Source organism: Diplotaxodon limnothrissa, linkage group LG2 (assembly GCF_057381915.1).
Source record: "Diplotaxodon limnothrissa isolate DT_005_m linkage group LG2, D_limnothrissa_male_GT1.1, whole genome shotgun sequence".
Classification (NCBI taxonomy): Eukaryota; Metazoa; Chordata; class Actinopteri; order Cichliformes; family Cichlidae; genus Diplotaxodon; species Diplotaxodon limnothrissa.
Window position 1 is genome coordinate 36054779 of NC_140597.1, and position 19114 is coordinate 36073892.

Consider the following 19114-nt stretch of genomic DNA (forward strand, 5'->3'; position numbering starts at 1 on the left):
TCTATGATGTTTCTAACTATGTCTGTACAGAAGAAAAATACGCTTTTTTTTGTTTTTAGCTGGACTAACTTCAAATGAAAAATCATTTCTTTAATACCTGGGTGGAAAAGAAGGTAACTTTAATGGCTCCATAGTCTGACTGTCAAATCTGAAGCTGTCTGTTCTTACTCTCAGCTCTACCCTGTTTCCCCCATTAACCTGTGATTTTCTGAAACCCAAGAGAGATCCAGAGTACCCTTCTTCTCTATCACTCTTGGTCAACCTGAGTTAGTTGAGCTGAATATTTGATGAGATCACAGGAGCCATGACCTCAAAAGAGACTGTTCATAATTAATGCGCTCCACTCTCTGCTTTTTGTTTTGAGCAAAAACGAAATTCGTATGAGACAACGGAGCCGGATTACAAAAACAGTTTCACAAATTACAGTTTTTATTTTTTCCAATAAAGTTAACCTATATATATATATATATATATATATATATATATATATATATATATATATATATATATATATATATATATATATATATTTTTTTTTTTTAAAAAGGTTTTTGGTCTGAATTTGAAAGGTCTAAGGAATCCTCTCTCTTTTCTTTTAAGGCTTTTTCATCTCTAAACGCTGTAGCTTGTTCAAAGTGAAATCATTGCGGTTTGTTTCACAGTAGATCAAAGAAATACCTGAGCCTGTTTTTAGCTGTTTGCCATATTACAGTGAACGTGGACCGGACCAGCAGCTTTAATGTTGCCTTCAAACTGGAGAGAAGTCACCAGTTAACAGCCTTCCTTGAAGTAGGAAGAAAAAAAAATCACGGTCAAGCTGATTCATGAGCGTCCTTTCGTATTTCACACTCAAGTGTTGCTAGAGAAACGATCCGGAGATAAGAGTCAAAACAGAGGAGGGCAAAGCCAGAGGCCTTGAGGTTGTCACTCTCAGATTCTCCAGGGACAAAACGGGAGGTTACACAGGAGGGGTGGAGTAGCGCACCACGGTGTTATAGTCAGGCGGCGGGCTGTGACACTCGAGGCTGGCGTCTAGAGACGAGTCGTCCAGACTGAAGTCCAGAGGGGGGACGATGGGCTGGTATTTCTCCTTCTCTGCGTCACACAGCATGGACTCTTTACTCTTACTCGCTGCCTTCATCCTGAAGCCACACAGAGATATACCTCGTTAGTTACACATACTTATTGTCATAAGCTTACACCTCTAAATATGTTTTTCAACTCAAAGTTACTGATTAAATTTAAACCTCTACGATTGGGCGTGGTTCTTCTTATCTGTGTTCATACATGAATGAAAAAAAATGAACGTGGCCGGAAACGTTTGCCCCAAAAAACCGGATGTTTTTTTCACTTGTTTGTATTTGTTTACTCGTGTACATCTATCTATACAGTTTTGTGCCTTACATCTCCATGGTAGCTTTTACTTTGTGCAGTGCACTGTACTAAAATGTGCTATAAGAATAAAGCTTTTCTTGCTTGCATGTATTCTTAACAGCATCTTCTCTTCGCTGTTGGCGAGGACCGCTCCTTAAAACCGCATTTTTAACCACGATATGAGTTTTAATCAACTATTTAAGAAATCAGATTTTCCGTACATTTCCTATTACTACGGTTGGTTTTGGCTTTGGAAAATGGTGACAAACATTTATGACCTTTTACAGAAAACATAGTCATATCAGTGAATAATGGGACACCTCATCAGGCAAATTTGGAAAAGTGGGAAGTAGCAAGAAGATTACATTTTTTTAAAAATTAAAGACAAGTTTAAATGGTGTGTAATTTGTTTCCATGCGTGGGGATTGCTACACAATAGCCTATGCACTTAAATGCTCTGTGCTTAATATCAAGGTTGCCTTCCCTCATGACAACTTCATTTGATTGCTCTCACAGTAGGAGGCTCTTGTGATATTCCTTGATTAAGATTTTAAAAAAAAATCCCCCCTGTGAAGCTACCATCAACCAAACGTATGATGCAATCAATCATCTTGAGCTTTTCTGCTTGACTACAATATGAGTAATTGCCTCTTATTGTCTTGGTGTTGCTAGGGGTTCCCGGACCTCCTCTCTCAGGGCTAAAGGGTCAGTGCCCAGTGGGGGGAAGTGACAACCCTGTACTGGAATTTTATGCTGATGAATAAACTACCTGTTAAATTAGACATCAAAAGTAAAGAAAACAATAGTACAGAGTTGTTGTTTAGGCAGTGCCAAGGGCAGGGAGGAGGTCCAGTTGGACCAAAGGAAATAAAAGTCACTTTAAGCTGTGCTAAAGCCATCAGCAGACTGTTTCCCAGCTGTTCACATGTTTAAATCAAAGTTGCTTGAATATGAGCTGGGGTGTCTCTTAATAATATACCACATTGTGCTGAGGCAACATTCTCTGCATAATCAGCACCAATCATAAGCAGAGGGAAGTGAGGCTGGAGGAATGGTGAGGCCTGGGTGAGTGTCAGGTGGACCGTCATACAAAGCACTACAGCGGGGGAGAGCCATGTAAAACCCTCCTGAGTTCAAAGGTGGCAGTGATTGAGTGGTTGCCCAGCAAGGAAGTCCTCCCCTTAAAATAAAAGTCATTCTCTGGATGCCTGGACTCATTTTTCCTACCATGCCGAGGCCCTGATGGGACAAGCAGGCCTGCAATGACTCCTCGACTTCAGGTTTTGAAATCTAGAGGAGACTCTGAGTGGGTGTTTGTCGAAGTCTGGCAAGCTCTAAATCAGTTACAGGTTACAGGGCTTCAGAGTGTCATTAACTCTGCTAAGAGTGTCTCAGTTTTTTTTACACAGTCTCTCTTAATAATTTATAAGTGCTTTTATGTTGCTTTCACAACTTTAGCCTGCTTTTTGCTTGAGCTTAAGAGAGATTGGAAAGATTTGCTCTAGAACAGTTTACTTTACCACTGTTGCTCTTTTAAACCCCTTGAGTGTAAGCCACAGGACTTTGAAGGAGTATTAATAGTCGCTACTGTGCAGGGAGCAGCAGAATAATAGGAAAAGGTTTAAAGTGTAATTACTGAGCTCAGAGGTGTGACCCTGTAAATTAGCCCTGTCACCAAGCTTCACATGTAAACCTTAAGATGCCGGCAGAAAGCTGCATGAGAAAATCTCGGCAATATCAGATGTTTTTCCTAGAATAAACTCTAAAGTGAGAACATATTGTCTCCGGGTCTTTACAGCAGTTTAGAAGAACAACATCTTTAAATCATCAAACGATCAGCTGGATTTTGCAGTTTGTCTACGTCACTCCTTTGAGATTATTTGTATTTGTTGCCTGGTGTTGGATTGTAGCAGACAGCCATGAGTCACAACTTAAATCAGGCTGGGAGGTATCTCATTCAGGACTCTTTGGAAACAAAGAGATTTTAGTACTCGCTCTTAAAAACAGCCAAACGTCGGCCTGCTTTTGTGGTCAGTCCTTCAGATTGTCACCTTCAAGCTTTTTTCCCCACCACTTTTCCTTTGTGCTCCTATTCCTCACGCATGGGTTCTCCAGACAAAAGGGAAAACTGGCCAATTACTTATTTTTTTAGGCTGAAGAAACTTAGGCCGAAGACAGTTATAGCGTCTACATTCCTGCACAGCGGGGAGGTTTCCAAGCAGGTACTCTGAGTCTCTCACAGTGTGTTTGTGTGTGCTGATCTGTCACTGACGGGGGCATGAGGAGGGGTGCAGCATACGTACGCCAGAGCCATGATGCTCAGAGGTCGGCCTGCCAACGACTCAAAGCGCATTAGTGTCTTCATGTTGTCAGACAAAAGGCCCATCCCGCTGTCTGAATGACCCTAATGAAGATTGATCGACAAGCAGAGATTGAATACTTAAAACCAATGCTGTACATAGAAATTAAAACATGTGACTCAATTTAATGCATTTACATTTTAATTATTATAACTTATAACAAATTCCAGCTAACTTTAGCAAATAAAAGCAATAGCATCTAACTGCTGCAGGAAACCTGGCTCTGTTATAACTAACCAAATGTAGCTAAAGTAGGTAAGAGGAGGATTTATGAGTCAAAAATCTGAAACATATCATTAAGGTTTAGCTGTCACTGTATGTAACAGTCAAATGTGGAGCTGAAATCAAATAAAGGATAAGTTGTACTGAATGATGTGCATATTTTGTGTGTTTCAGGTTTAATTTCATGCCTAATAATTTACCTCGTGGTTCTCACTTGTTCCGTCCTCCATCATAACCTCATCAAAGGTTTTTACGCTGGCGGGACGGATCTTAATATTCCTGGAAGCAAAAAACAAAAACAAATCTTGGGTTAAGACTCCAACCCACCTTTAAACATTCAGTTCAGAGAGTCCTTTGATTACACTGGAGCTGAAAGGCCAAGTTCAGCAACAAAACCAGAGGAACTTAATCACTTGCGTCAACAATGTGGTGCATCTATGACATTGTACTTTGAAAACACACCTTGTTTGCTTTGCATTTCAATGCTCAGAGGCTAAAACAGCAGCTTAATTTAACTTAAAGGGTAGCTGTCATTACTGTGTTTCAGCACCTCTTCCAAAAACACACTTGGGGGACTTGAGAAAATCCAACAGCTCAACAAATATTATTTTAAGTGGACATAAATCCTGAAGCCTCGCTTTATAGTTTCTGAGGAAATACCTCGCAGGAGCCACAACACTGAAGGCTCGCAGACCATCGAGCTGACGTCTGTGTATTTCTTATCACATGCCAATCGGGTCTCTCATTGTCCTCAGGTTGGACCTAAACGTTCTCCTGGTTGAGTTTAGTCTGAACGTTATGGGAACAATAATTGTTTTAGATATTTTTCAGTTAAAAAAACGATTGAGGTATTTCCTTCGCAAAACAGACTCTGCGCTGTTTGCCTGTACAGTCTGAGGATTGGTTTACATGTACGTAGGACAAGGTGATGGATTTCCTTTGAATGACTTAACAAGTTCACTGGGGAGTGCAACAGACTTGAGCCAAGAAGACTAAAAGAGACTGCAGCCAATCTAGCAGCCCTGTGGGGCTGTAATTCATAAAACCGAATATTGGACAAATATAAAGTTTGACTTGATGACAGTTCTGCATTAGTAGATAAGAGAGGGAAAGTTATCACATGTAATCCTGAAGGAGGAATTAATGTTTCTTCTAAATTTCAATGGAAGACATTAAAACTCACAGGGGTGACAGACGGGAATTCTGGGGAACAACAACATTTCTAGACCCTGAATGTCTATCACAGACTGGAAATGAAAGAGGGACAAAGCCACTGTGATTTGGTTTCCAGTTTTAGAGCTTCAGCTCAAATCACTGTGTTTGGATTGGACTATTAAAATTAAGGGACATTGCACACTAACTGAAACTAGTGGTCAAGTGCATAAATTCATCAAGAAATGTTTACTGTGTTCAATATTCAAACACAATAAAGCTTCTGTGCAAGTTGACTTTTTTTTTTTTAATGGAACCAGTGGAGTCGCCCGCTGCTAGCCACTTAAAAAAGAATGCAGTATTTTTTTTTTACATTTAATATCTCTTAAAACGTTTTCAGAAATTTGTAGTTTACTGAACACATTCTGATATATAAAAACCCCACCGCCATTTGGCCAACAAACTCCATCGTGATGCAGGTGGCTTTTCCATCTTGAGTGAGTGAGTATTTATCTATTTGCATTGCTACTAAACCTCAATAATTCAGAGAATAGAAACAGCGGGGCATCTTCAAGTTAAAAATTCATATAAAAATAGAAAGAAAATAAAAAGAAATCTCAAAAGTAAAAGGATTAGTCCACCAATTTCTGTACTAGGACATTAATAGTTTAGGATTTATTAAGTTTTCATTTAAAATTTAGATTATGCTCAGCTTCTTGATTGCATTTGCTTATTTTGTTTATATTTGCTTATTTTTAGTGTTAGTTTTTTGTTTTATGATATATTATAATAATATTGGTGCAGGTGTAGTGTTGGGTGGAGGGTGAAGTATATGTTATTTTTCATGTGCAAGATTAAAGTAGATTTAAATCTGCACAAAATTTCATGGCAACTCCTGCAAATTTGCAGTCTGCAGACCTGTAGGGGTCAATTAAACTCTTTACAGCACCAGTGCCAGTGCTTGTGTATTGTCAGTACCATAGCAGGGAGGAAAGCACATGTGTCCGTGAGTATTTTAGTGTGATTTATGAAAACTAGTCCATGAAAAATACTCCATCTTCTTACCAGTTGCTCCCTGAGTCGCGGTGGGAGGTTGGCCGTGTCTCCTCTGACGATACTGGAACAGTCTGGTCTCCCACCTTTGCCAGCAAGGCTGTGTTGATGGGTATGTAGTGCTTACCCTCCTAAATCAACGAAACAAGAAGGTTTATGATTGATGCTATGCGCTCTGCACAAACACAAACTTCCATAGGTTGTGGTGAGCTGCCAAAGAAACCAGGCTCATGGCTCCAAAATCCATAACCATATTCATGAAGCTGGAACAAGTAGCAGGAGAGTTCATGACCGAGCTTCTTGTTACACAAGCTTTAGTAATGAAAGTCTGTTCTTTCTGTTCTGTTTCTCATGAAAGTAACGTTCACAGACTCATTTGTAATGCAACAGTTTTCATTTGATGTGATGTGATATGTGGCCTCATTTGTGTCTCTTATTACTTAACTGGACAATCTACAGTCCTCCAAAGACGTGAAATGTAATTCCTCTGTGTAGCTATCTGTCTGCAGTAATGTACATTATGGAAAAAGGCCTGTTTACTTCTGTGAAAGAAAGATGCCTTGTGGTTCCTGATGACTGTAAGTGGTCCGGTTTTGTTCAGGTTTTAACCAGTTTTCTATCCACATTGACAGCTGATAAGCAATCGTCTTTCTTAAATATACATTCATCAGCTTCAGTCGCTGCTACTCTTCCATCAAAAAATGAGGCCTTTTGTTTTAAACGTCAATTTTAAACGTAGGCTGTAAGGTTAAGAAGACAAACAGCCTTCAGGTGCACTTAACGTACACGGCAGGCGAGCAGACTGCCTTCATCAGAGTCTGCATGGATCCACTCTGGTTTTAGTCTTTTTGACACATGCAGGCATGCAAGCCATAGAAAGCGACTTTATTAAGAGTGAGTGTAATTTAGTCTTCCAAGCCTTTTTAGCAGCACGGGAACTCAGGTGTAAAATTTCACTTAGCTGCTTCAGTTTCAGCGCCAATCACGCTCTAATGGGACACTTTTGGCCTGATTTACTAATGGTCTGTGGCAGTGCAAAGCCTTCTTTTGGCATTATGAAGCTACTGTTGGGATTTAAAGCAGTGTGGTGTCAACTGAGTAAAATTACTTTTTACAGTGGGATGAGCAGTTTTGCAGTGTTTCAGGTTTTTAAGTCACAATGAAAACTTGATTTCTCTATGTGTCACATCTCTTACATACCTGCCAGTATACTTGTGTGCACAGCGCTGATTTTAATTAAAAAGCTGCAACATCACATAGAAATGTGGAAAAAATTGCTTTTTCATATTTTTGCACAATGGATAGTAACAATAACTTTAATAATACAGTTCAGGCTCTATTGGTAAATAATGTTTCGTGTTCTCTTGGTAATAAGCTGGTTATTATCCAAACAAATTGGCTTTGTCTTTGTTGGTAAATTATGCATTGTCAGTAGATCAGCCACAGACCGTTAGCCTCATGCTAATTTCCCCTTTGTGCTTTAACAGAGTGAAGGCAATGTTAATGCAAGCATAGCCACTGTTCTGTCAAGTCAAAATATCTGCAAGTAAAAAGGTTTTCTGGACTCTCAGGTGTGTTTCATCTCATTTCGGTGTCAAATATTTGCCCAAAAAACTAAACATTACGACTTGTTCTTGTCTTTGTTGACCCAGTCATAACAAAGAGCTGTTCAGCTTTGTAACAGTCTGTGTCATTTGACACCAGACAATGTTATCATGTGTCACACTAACAATTACATTGTTTTTTTCCCACGTGTTTTGAAGTGTTGTTCCTCTACACAACCGATGGTGCCATTTCAAGGAGAGCCAAGTGTTTGTGCTGACTTTTGTTTCCCTTCTCAGTTACAGCGAGCAAAACACTTCAACTTTTGTTTTTTCCCCCCCTGTTAATCACAAGCAGTGCTTGTGACTCATCCTGTAAATCTGGTAACTAATATTGGTAAAACTGTTCTTGTATAAAACCGCAACATGGTCAGAAATCCTCCCTGATGTGGGGATTTAAATTTGAAATATATCCACACTTCTCAGTAAAAACACTTCAATAAATCTCTGGTATATCCTCATAAACTCGCAGTTTCAGTTCACGCCCAAGCCTGATGGCAGATCAGAACAGTCTGGTGTTTAAACAGTGAGACGTGAACTCTATAATTTGCAGTGTTTAATTGGTTAAGTTTTGCCCATCATACCTGTTGCACACTAGCCTGAAGCAAGTCTCCCAGCCTTTCCACCAGCTCAGTGAAGGTCGGCCTCTGCTGTGGCTCACCCTGCCAGCAGTCCAGCATGGTCTGATATCTGTGAGGAAAGAGCAAAGATAAATACTGGATGGATACACTTAATGTCAAAGCCAAGAACAACATTCGGTATATTTGGGTTGATGTATTGTAAAATGTAGCACCTTCAGGAAGAAAAACATCGACCTCCAGAGTCGTGGCTCTTTGTCTCTTTCACCACTTATAAACAAACCTCTTTTCACTGAGCAACCACATGTGGTCCACCTCTAAACCAACTGCCACACATACGCTTCTGTATTGTCAGTAAATCTCGAGCCTCTGGGACTGTATCAGTCTCTGTTCTGGTTTTGGGTGTGAAAAACACACAGCCTCGCTCAGGTCTCTGAAAAGCTGTCAACCTCTCTGCCCATGTGGGAAAACTCAGAGCTTTAATGTGATTTTCCATTGCAATGTCCAGCTACATTTCGTGAAGGAATTTTGAAACAGAGCACCTCAGCTCCTGTTTAAATTATATTCACAGCACACTACTGATTGGGATCAATCAATGGCAGACCCTTTTCTGCTTTCAGCTACAGCAGCTACCACATTCCCTCCAGAGATCTTACGTTTTATGTAAACATAGCCATTGTTATTACATTTTGCCATTATATTTAGTCAATCTCAGGTCTTAGGAGTTGGAAAAGCAGTTGGTCTGTTGGTATATCAACCCAATATCCTCGCATCGAAGAAGCAGAGATACTGGGATTCCCACCTTGATTAATACAGAGTGCACTCTACCAGGTGCTAGCCCTCTTAACAGTGACAGGATGTAGGGAGCATGATCACAGCCCTCATGCATATCATTGAGGAGGAAGTAGACACATTGTATGACTGCACAATTTAAACCACATTTCCTGGCTGGTCCGTAATGAGAATAAATAGCATAGGCCCACATGTTTAGAGGTCTTGAGGGAGTCTGGTGTTTCTGAGGGGGAAAGATTCTGAAGAAGTGAACTACTTCATCCGGTTGGGCAAATGCAGTAGGATGGGAAATGAGCATCCTATTTATTGTGCTCCCACTCTGTTTAAATTCTTGCGCAATGCATCAGGACGGGGGATCTTATTAGCAGGCGGGAGACAACATTCCTGATGAATCAGGGCTGTGAGAACACAAATTAAATGGCGCTCCCTGAAACCTCATGTGGTTTTAATCATTCTTATATTCTGAGTTTGGGACGAAGGTCAAGGTGTCATAACCTGGGATTAGAGATCAACTGTAAAAATCTCACGGGGATCACCATAATTCACCCCAATGACTCTGCATGAATTCCTGTGCATCCTATTTAAAGTGATATTAACTGGGGTTTTTTTTATCTTAACTTTAAATTACATGCAGGCCCCACAGCCATAAAAATGCAAAATATGTAATTTGGCAACCCTACACTATTTTAGACAATGAGCTAACTGAACTGAGATGGAAAATATGAGGGATTTTTGGCACCAGTAGGTCTGCATCTACAGATCATGTGCCCTAACTGAAATCTACGGTCTGGATTAGATTGAGTGAATCGTTTCCAATCATGGCCAGGCAGAGCTGATAGATTAATCCAGTTACCTTTACTTGGCAACATTCTGAAGCTTTTGATAGCATATCATTACTAAGCGGACGTGCAGCATTATTCTTTCAAAAAAAATGCAACTTGTGAATTTTAAGTAAGTGAGGCGTGTTAAATGAAATCCAGACACAACATATGCACACGTGTTCAGCGAGAGCTGCAGAGCTCTGCAGGGTTCGGATCAGTTGCAGAGCGACTACACGAGGCGTATCACAAAAAAAAGTTTCACTTGCTGCTTTACGAACTGACAGAACTGACACCAAAGAGGGGGCTCTGTGTTCTCCTGCACATATTTATGTCTATCTGAATCCTCCAATCCTTTCGAAAAAGAATAAAAAAAACCCTCCTCGTCAGGCCTCCAAAGTAGGCATTTGAATTAAGTGCTAAATTTCCTCTGCACCGCTGTCAGTCAGAAAACGCTTCACAGCTCCAAGCATGCCGCTGTAGTGAATCACCAGCTAATATTTCCTCCTGCAACTCCGAGAGCAGAATTTTTATCCAGCACCCCTGACCTGCTGGTGCAGTGCAAAGAGGGAGAAGGAAACAAGACCTCCTCTTAGCTGCAGACTGATATGACAGGGCTTATTTTCTTTGAAAGGAGAACATATGGCCGGTGATGTGGAGGTTACTGCCTGAGACATAAACACACCTTCAAACTATATGGTGTATTTTTGTTTCATGAAATAAGTCTTGGATTTTTCCAATCAGACCTACAGGATAAGACCAATATTCAGCACTTTAGTTCAAGTTATTTCTTAGGAACACTGCCTTCTTCACCGTTTCATCCCATTTGGTAGAAACACCTCCTCTTTTGTTTTTAAAGAAAGATGATACCCTGAATTCTTACATTTCAGAGGAAGCATATTCTGGCGCTCTCATCCTGGTTCCCTCTTTGAGTTTGCAGCAAAAGTCTTCATCGATCTGGACGCCCGGGTATGGGGAGGCACCTGACAGACAGACAACGTGGTTTGTTATTTGTTATTTACATAAAGGCGCAAACACAGTTCAATTAAATAACTACATCTGAATTTTAGATGTGAGAAAATGATCCCTTTGGATTAATTAAAGTATGAAACATCTACATTTATTATTTAAAGAAAAGGAAAACCTAAAATAGTTTATTCTACTTCTTATTTTAACTGAAACATTAAAAATAATATGCAGTGACACAATATTAACATAACTCAAGTGAACACAAGCCAAACAGATAAATTACTGGTCTTTGCTTTGTCACATAAAAATCTCTCTCAGATTTGGATAGTGTAATAAGAACTGTGTTCAAACCAATTTAAATGAAATATAAATGACTTCTGGCTAAAAATGATATACAGCCAAACCGTAATGTTTTTAGACTCGTTAAACTGTCTAATGGATCACTCACCAACCAAATGGGACATTTTATTTACCTTTGAACTATAATGTTGGGTATAAAATTCTAATGCTTGGTTTACTATGAAAACATAGCATGAAATACTAATGGGTATCAGATTCCCAGTCTGCTGGTTTAGGGTAGTAATGCCCGTTTTCTGAATTATCAAGTAATATTTTTCTTTGCTCCAATCCCAGTGAATAATACAACAAATCATCTTTGCAGCTCCCCAGATTTACACAGAGCGACAGATTCGGCTTTGCACAGAAAGTAAAATACCCAACGTCAGCTCCAGCTGTCATCATATTTCTAGATGCGGCTCATGTCCATTCAGTGTTTCCTGACGTGTGGGTTTGTGTGTAAACAAAGCAAGAACCTGAACGTGGACTTAAATGGATGCACTAATCCACTATGTAATTTTAATGCATATGGCACAATTTTAACCTAAATATTTTTAGTGTACATGACTGGATTTTTGTTATAGTATTTACAAAGTAAAATAGAAGGAATTTCACATTTGATTCATGTGTAATACGTATCGTTAATGTGCAAAGTTTGCAATAAAATACCCATTTCATTATATCATACTGTAAACTGCTCTTGCCTTCTAAGTTATATTTAGTTGGTTTTATTACGAAAAAAGTATACTTTGGTATTTTTATATTCTTTAAAATTTTAATCAGCATTTATCGGTCTAATCTATAGGGTGGGCCATTTATATGGATACCCCGTAATAACATGGGAATGGTTGGTGATATTAAAGTCCTTTTTGTGGCACATTAGTATATGTGAGGGGGCAAACACCTCAAGATGGGTGGTGACCATAGTGGCCATTTAGAAGTCGGCCATCTTGGATACCACCTTTGTTTTTTCAATCTGGTTGTTCAGTCTGACGTCACTAGCCGTGTCTGGACCTAAACTCCGCTGCAGGTCCATATATCAAACGATCACTATGGCATTACTGAGAGTTGAAAAACTGTCTAAAGTCTTTCATCTTTAATAAAATGATCAGCGTTCTGCTCTACCAGGTGTAACAATTGAGTTTAACATCCAGGCATCCATGAAAACGGAATTTATGACATTTAACGGAGTTAGAAGTTAGCAGGGAGTTAGCTCACTAGCTTCTATCTAAATACAATATAGCATGTCCTGACTGCGGGGTTTTGGAAACAAATTAAAACGTACAGCTCTGTTATCACTTCCAACATAAATGAAGACAGAAAACTAAACAGCAGTGACGTTTGTAGGGTGACTGAAGTTGGGCTAGCTGGTATATAATGATGTGCTACGTGACCGCTAGCGACACAGCTATGTTAGCATAATATAAACAAGCTAACTTTTTTTCCACTCGATAAAAGTTAACGTGAGTGTTCTCGGTGGTCAGGATCAAATGTAATCACATGGCAGGATGCTGTAAAAGGACCAAACTTCAGCCAGGAGAACAACTGAGATAATCCATCCATAATACGAGGTTAGTCATTCATATACTGCTGCATGGGCTGGGCTGTAGCTACATCCTAAGGTTTTAAAAACTGAGCTTAAATAAATGATTAGCGGTAATAAAAGCCGAGGGAGGTCAACAGTGATCGCTGACTGTTTTAGGAGCTTTTTGAGATCAAATAGAAGAAAATACATAACATTAAACATGTTAACAACACAAAAGCCATATTAAACGCAGACTACTTTAGGCCTGGAAGTAGGATTCGTCGTGTCATCACTGAACAACCGGATAGGAAGAGGGCCATGTGACATATCAAACTTATTGGTAATGTCACAAGAAAAACAATGGTGTGCTTGGTTTCAACGTAACTTTATTCTGTAGATTTTTATACACCAAGCACACCATTGTTTTTCTTGTGACATTACCAATAAGTCTGATGTGTCGCATGGCCCTCTTCCTATTGAAAAAACAAAAGTTGTATCCAAGATGGCCGACTTCTAAATGGCCACCATGGTCACCACCCATCTTGAGGAGTTTGCCCCCTCACATATACTAATGTGCCACAAACAGGACTTTAATATCACCAACCATTCCCATTTTATTACAGTGTATCCGTATAAATGGCCCACCCTGTAGTATGAGAGACCTAGTACATTGTTTGGCATCAATACTGTACTAACAATCTGGATACATGAACTCAGAAAACTGAACTGACAAACTTTTGGTTCATAAAATAACAGAGAGTATACTGTAGAGCTCCAATTTGTCAAATTTAACCCCCAGACATCAAGTTGCACTATTGCAAAGATCTATTTCTCTGACTTTCTTTTGTTGTTGCTCATTTTGTGTCCCTGTTTCTTGATTTATTTTTGTAAGGCTCAGCTAACACTACCCAGATGTGCGAGTGTTTCTTGGAAAGTGTGGCGATAAGGTGGTGAGAGAGGAAGAGTAAGAAAGACAAAAATAAATAAAGGGAAGAAAACTGTGTCATTGTGACATCGGCATGCTTTCCACTGAAAAGATACAAATATACACCTAGCACTAGGTTTCTCATACAATCACGGACCAACGCACAACGCTGCCTTAAAGGCTGGAGTGGTCACAGCAGGGGCACACTTTTACACTGATCTGGCTGCTTGGTTACTGTGAGTTTATGTTGCCAGCTGGGTTGAAACAGACTGCTTGAATAAGGGGCGCTCACTTGTTTTAATGTCCCATGCCTGTGATAATATTCACAGGCCCTGATTGTTTTTTGCATGAGTGCCAGGAAAACTGTAATGCAAGTCCAGGCTGGCAATGCAAGTCCAGACGCCTTTGTCCCAAAGGCACAATTACACAGTGGAATAAGACAGCTATTACCCAGGACATCTGGTGAAGCTGTAAAAGCTAGGGGCACTAATCAAGTCCATTATCAAGATGAACATCATGCTAAACGTCCATCCATCCATCCATCCATCCATCCATCCATGTGTATGTGCAGGACTGCTCATATACAGTTTTGACTTATGACAGAGACGAATGCTTTATTGGCCTGCCAGCCCTGAATATGTGAGGATTACGAGACTAAATTAGATACATAAAGTGTAAATGTGAAATACAAATAATAACTCAGCCTTTTAATAGCCTTTTAAATCTATTTTTTTAGCTATAAGTTTCATAAAATGTTGCAAACAATGACATACAGCTATAAATACTGCCAACACTTCAATACTGTTTAAATGCTGAATTCAACTTGTTCCTGATATTTATCTTTGTTGTGTTTGCCTTTGAAATGTTTTTGCTAGTGACCAATAAATATCTTTTTGGTTTTGACTAAATAAAATACAGTTTGAGTACATATCAATTAGGCCTTAGGTTAGGTTGCACCTCTTGCTTAAAATCTGACCCATCAAGACACTCGTTGTCAGGCCTATTTAAAACCTGTCTGGCATCCAGTCAAATCCATTTTACCTTGTTTGTAGATTTTTTGCCTAAAGTTGACCTTTTGTACTAATTCTGTCTAAATACTTTTGCCTTTGGACTGCACTCGGGTAACTTTGCAGGATTCAGAGTTCAAGAAAATCTTTACTTATCCTATGCCGGTGCCTAGGTGCAGTCACTCAGTTCATCCACTATCTCCAACATGTTTTTTTAAGCTCTATTTTCTTCAAGGCCAACATCCCTGTAAATCAACTTTTATCTGAAACTGAGCATTTAGAGCAGTCTGAAGCCCAAGATTTAGGTTTACAGGGGTTAAATGTACATATGACTTTATAATTTTAAACTCTGGCCATGTTTAATATAATAGGTTGACTTTAAGGATATATGGTGACTTATGTTTCCAGAGAGAAGTTTTATGCAACTCACGCGTTACTCAGAACCACCAACTGTGATCTGTTATTTGCAAGTCGTCAAAATACAAATTCCTCTTCACAGTTTCGTTTTGAGTTTAAAAATAATCATTTGTAACAGTCTCTCCCACAAAGAAGCTTTGGGTTTGGTTTTCTTGTACTGTAAAACAGCTATCATGTCTGTGTAAGAGACTCGTGACACTTACCCAGAGAGAAGATCTCCCACATGAGAACACCGAAGGACCAAACATCACTCTGAGTTGTGTAGATCTTGTCAAAAATGGCCTCAGGTGCCATCCACTTAAGCGGCAGTCTAGCCTGTGCACAAGTATTTAGAAAAGAGATTATATACTACCTTCTATCATCTGTGGATATCTCCAAAATTAATGTGAACACTGATTACACCACACTATTACATCACTGGGAAAACTAGGGAGTATAAACACACATTTCAAACAACTCCTAAATGTATCAAGTCTTCTTGTTTCTCAGTAGTTCTCAGTAGTAGCAGTAGTTCACTGTTTTGGTGTGGTCTAATAATGATACTAATAACCTAATAAACTTACATCTCCTTTGCGCACGTAATCTGGGTCCTTGTAGACATCCCTTGCGAGTCCAAAATCACAGATCTTCACAACATTATTCTCAGAAAGCAGGATATTACGTGCAGCCAGATCACGATGAATGCACTATTAAAAAAACGGCAAAAAACGTAGTGAGATTTTTACTGCAAAACTGCGTTTTCTGCACATTGCAAGTTTGAATTCACTGCTACGCTGCATTTGGGGAAACATATGGTCAAGCCATCAGTGATATTACAATAGGAAATTCTTTTTTCTATATACAGACTCCTTCTGTAGATTATTTATAACAATGGCTTCATTCTCTAATCAGTGTCATCCTGTTCTCCAAAACTATGAATGAGCTGAAAAATAAACGAGTTCTACACGTACATCCTTTAAACATCAGTGGGCACGCTTAAAAATAAAACCGTTAAGTTAACAATGAAATGCATTGACTTCTGTTGTGAGGGAGAAAATACCTTTCGTGAAGCCAAGAACTCCATGCCTTTTGCAACTTGGAAACTGTAGCAAATTAAATCTTCCAGTGTCAGAACTCTCTTATATAAATCCTCAGGTTCTGTGAAAGAAAACAACAAGTCCCAGTCAGAGTGATTATTCATTCTGGCCTTTAACTTTAAGACAATCCTATTCCTCTGCTTAGTGTTTTGAAATGTTATCAGCAGCCCTCCACACCTGTCAAATAAATCAGATAAGATGAAGCACTAACGTCTCTCAAGGGAGAAACTGCAAAGGCCCTGGACTACAACACGCCATCTTAAGAATCCATCCTGACACATACATGTCTCCTCCACACTCTGTCTTTGAAACATTCTTTATAGACGAGTGATAGAAAAAAATATTACACGCCCTCCTATTTTTCAGATGTCAGGTGAAACGTGTAGTTATGGACGCAGCATGCTGCAAGAGGAACTCACAAGGAGCTCTTCCACTTCCACCTGAGTAAACAGCTAATCAAACCCAAAATAACACATTAGAAACAACAAGGCTGACGTGCTGAGCTCAAGGCAGAGAGCTGTGCAATAGTCGGGGTCAGGAGAGGAAATAAACAGACGCCTCCCCAGACTCAGTGGGGTGACAGTCGCTCCTGCTGCACTGATTGTACTGCTGAACAGGAGGAGGAAATGTCCCATCAGACTCAGACTGAAAAACAATCTGATGGGAGCTTTCATTCCTGGGCAGAAGGGGTGGAGCAGAGGTGAGAGGAGGAGGGGGAGAAGAAGGGGGACAGCAGGAGGGACAAGTGGGGAGGAGAGAGGAGTGCGGGGGTTGAAGGGAAGCAAGACGTGCTTGGCTTTTACCTTCTTCCTCTTCCTCTGAGTCACAGTAGCTCTTATCTTCGATAAAACCAGAGCTCGCGGAGCTTCCGGTGCTGGCCACGCTCTCCAAGCGGCGCTTCATCAGCTCGCTGAGTTCGCAGCCCAATCCGGATGAAACCACTTTACCATCCGGGCTCTGATCGACACACAGGTTTCATTATAAATAGGAAATTCAATTATAAGTTTTACACGCATCAGATTTTTGTGGAATATAATCACACTGCATTAAGGTACAATGAATTTATCTTTACAAAATAGGAGACATTCCAAGAGCGTTGCAAAAACAGTTACTCTCTGTACAAAAATGACGATACTGTACAGATGGAGACTCACTTTGTAGACGAGAAAGTCGTCTCTCTTGCCCCTCAAATAGTTGGACAAATTTCCATATTTGCAGAACTCCACTATCATCATCAACGGTCCTGTTAAAGATGGAATCATTCCTCTGATTATTATTTACGGGAATAAAAACAAGGGTCAAAAACAGATGCCAACTTAATCCTAAACCTAACGAAGCTGGCAGTATTTTAGTATCCTTTAAAAAGACAATGCTTCTATATATTTTATAATCACAGTAATAATGCTCACCGCCAGGTTTCGTGCAGGCTCCCAGCAGGTTAACCACATTGAGGTGATGGCCAATGTGGATCAGGATCTTTAACTCTGACATCAGAGCCTTTCGCTCGTTTGATGTAGCGCCTCCTGTAACGAGTGTAAACATCAGCTGGTGCTTCAACATCCAAAGTAAATGGTCTCGTAAGCCTTTTAATTTTAGAAACTTCCAGCTTGACTAAATTCATGTGAAAAACAAGTAAGCATACACATGTTTTTTAACTAAAACAGAGAGTGGAGAGTTTTTTTTAAGTGCATTCAACTTATTATCTGTATTTATATATTAACAGTGAAATCTATTTTACTTTTTAATTTCTGAGACCTAAGACTACTCTAAAATCTAATGTGGTATACAGAAATATTACTTAGATTTTTATTAACTGCATTGTTTTGCACAATACATTGCAAGCAGAAAGTTTATGTTCACAGTTTTTTACTATGGGGAAAAGGCTAAAAAACTGGGATTACAGGAGCAATTTAATTTAATTCAATTTAAGTATTGAAACAAGAGAGAAAGCTATGTGGAGGGTTTTTTAGGCCCAGTTATATCAAACAGCTTTTGTTGGACGACATCTTGAAAGATAAATACCAAAATAATTACAGAGATAAGAGGGGAAGTGTTCACATTACACACCTGAGTTTGAGAAGTTTATTCAGTGATATGAGTTTACATTGAATTATGAGAATCGAGATTTAGACCATGCTTTTTTTTCCAATGACCAACCACAAAACCAAAGCCGCCAGATTCTCTGACTAAATCATGGCCAATCTGAGAAAACCTGCTGCTTTCCATTAACTTTGACCTATGACTAACAACAGCCAGAGCATTAGTTCCTTTCAGTGAACCTGTGATTTATGAAGAGTAGTGATTAATGATAAGAAAGAGCAAAACATCTACCCAGTGGTCCTATTTTTTCCTTCTTGCAAACACATCTTCCCCAAATCTCTACTCACTGATAGGTCTGCAAATTGCTTCTATAGCATTGCCAAAAAGAAAGAATTTTAGGGAATTACATGTGCCATTCATGCATTCGCTGCGGTGAATGAAATAGCTTTGCAATAACAGCCAAAATTGTTTAGCTTCCTGTTTTCATTTTGAATATTTACAGTGAACATTTGGAAAGATGTCGGAATGAGATTGTAAATGCTTCAAATAAAGACTGAACACAGGAGGATTTCCACATGTTTGACTCTCTAAAATGTGTCAAATAAACACATGAGCATATTTTTGTTGCTCATGTTGGGCTTGTCTCTTATACTTTAAAAAAAAAATTCACACGAATAACTTGGACACTTCTGATCAAATCCAATTCCCGTCAGCGTGAGAGGTTTTACTATACATGCACTTTGCAAGAAACCGGCATTGGATGTTTTTTGCTTTGAGCTATAACACCATGCAAACATTAACTCTGTGTATGGTGATGTAGTTTATGAGTCTGTGTAATGCATGTGAAATAAATCTTATGCAGAAGTGGC

At 39.4% G+C, this 19114-nt stretch overlaps 1 protein-coding gene across 1 annotated transcript in view; it reads right to left on the reverse strand.

Annotated features, from left to right (window-relative positions):
* Positions 1-559: 559 nt before the first annotated feature.
* The window catches only part of kdrl (kinase insert domain receptor like), a 46797-nt gene continuing 28242 nt past the window's right edge, over positions 560-19114 (reverse strand). Inside the window, exons 19-30 of the mRNA XM_085363222.1 lie at positions 17615-17728; positions 17360-17448; positions 17009-17162; positions 16169-16266; positions 15693-15815; positions 15333-15444; positions 10834-10933; positions 8347-8452; positions 6174-6292; positions 4157-4235; positions 3678-3778; positions 560-1142 (exon numbers count right to left, since the gene is read on the reverse strand). Of these exons, the coding sequence (XP_085219348.1) occupies positions 959-1142; positions 3678-3778; positions 4157-4235; positions 6174-6292; positions 8347-8452; positions 10834-10933; positions 15333-15444; positions 15693-15815; positions 16169-16266; positions 17009-17162; positions 17360-17448; positions 17615-17728 (1379 nt within the window). The 3' untranslated portion in view covers positions 560-958. The remainder of the gene's footprint in view (positions 1143-3677; positions 3779-4156; positions 4236-6173; positions 6293-8346; positions 8453-10833; positions 10934-15332; positions 15445-15692; positions 15816-16168; positions 16267-17008; positions 17163-17359; positions 17449-17614; positions 17729-19114) is intronic.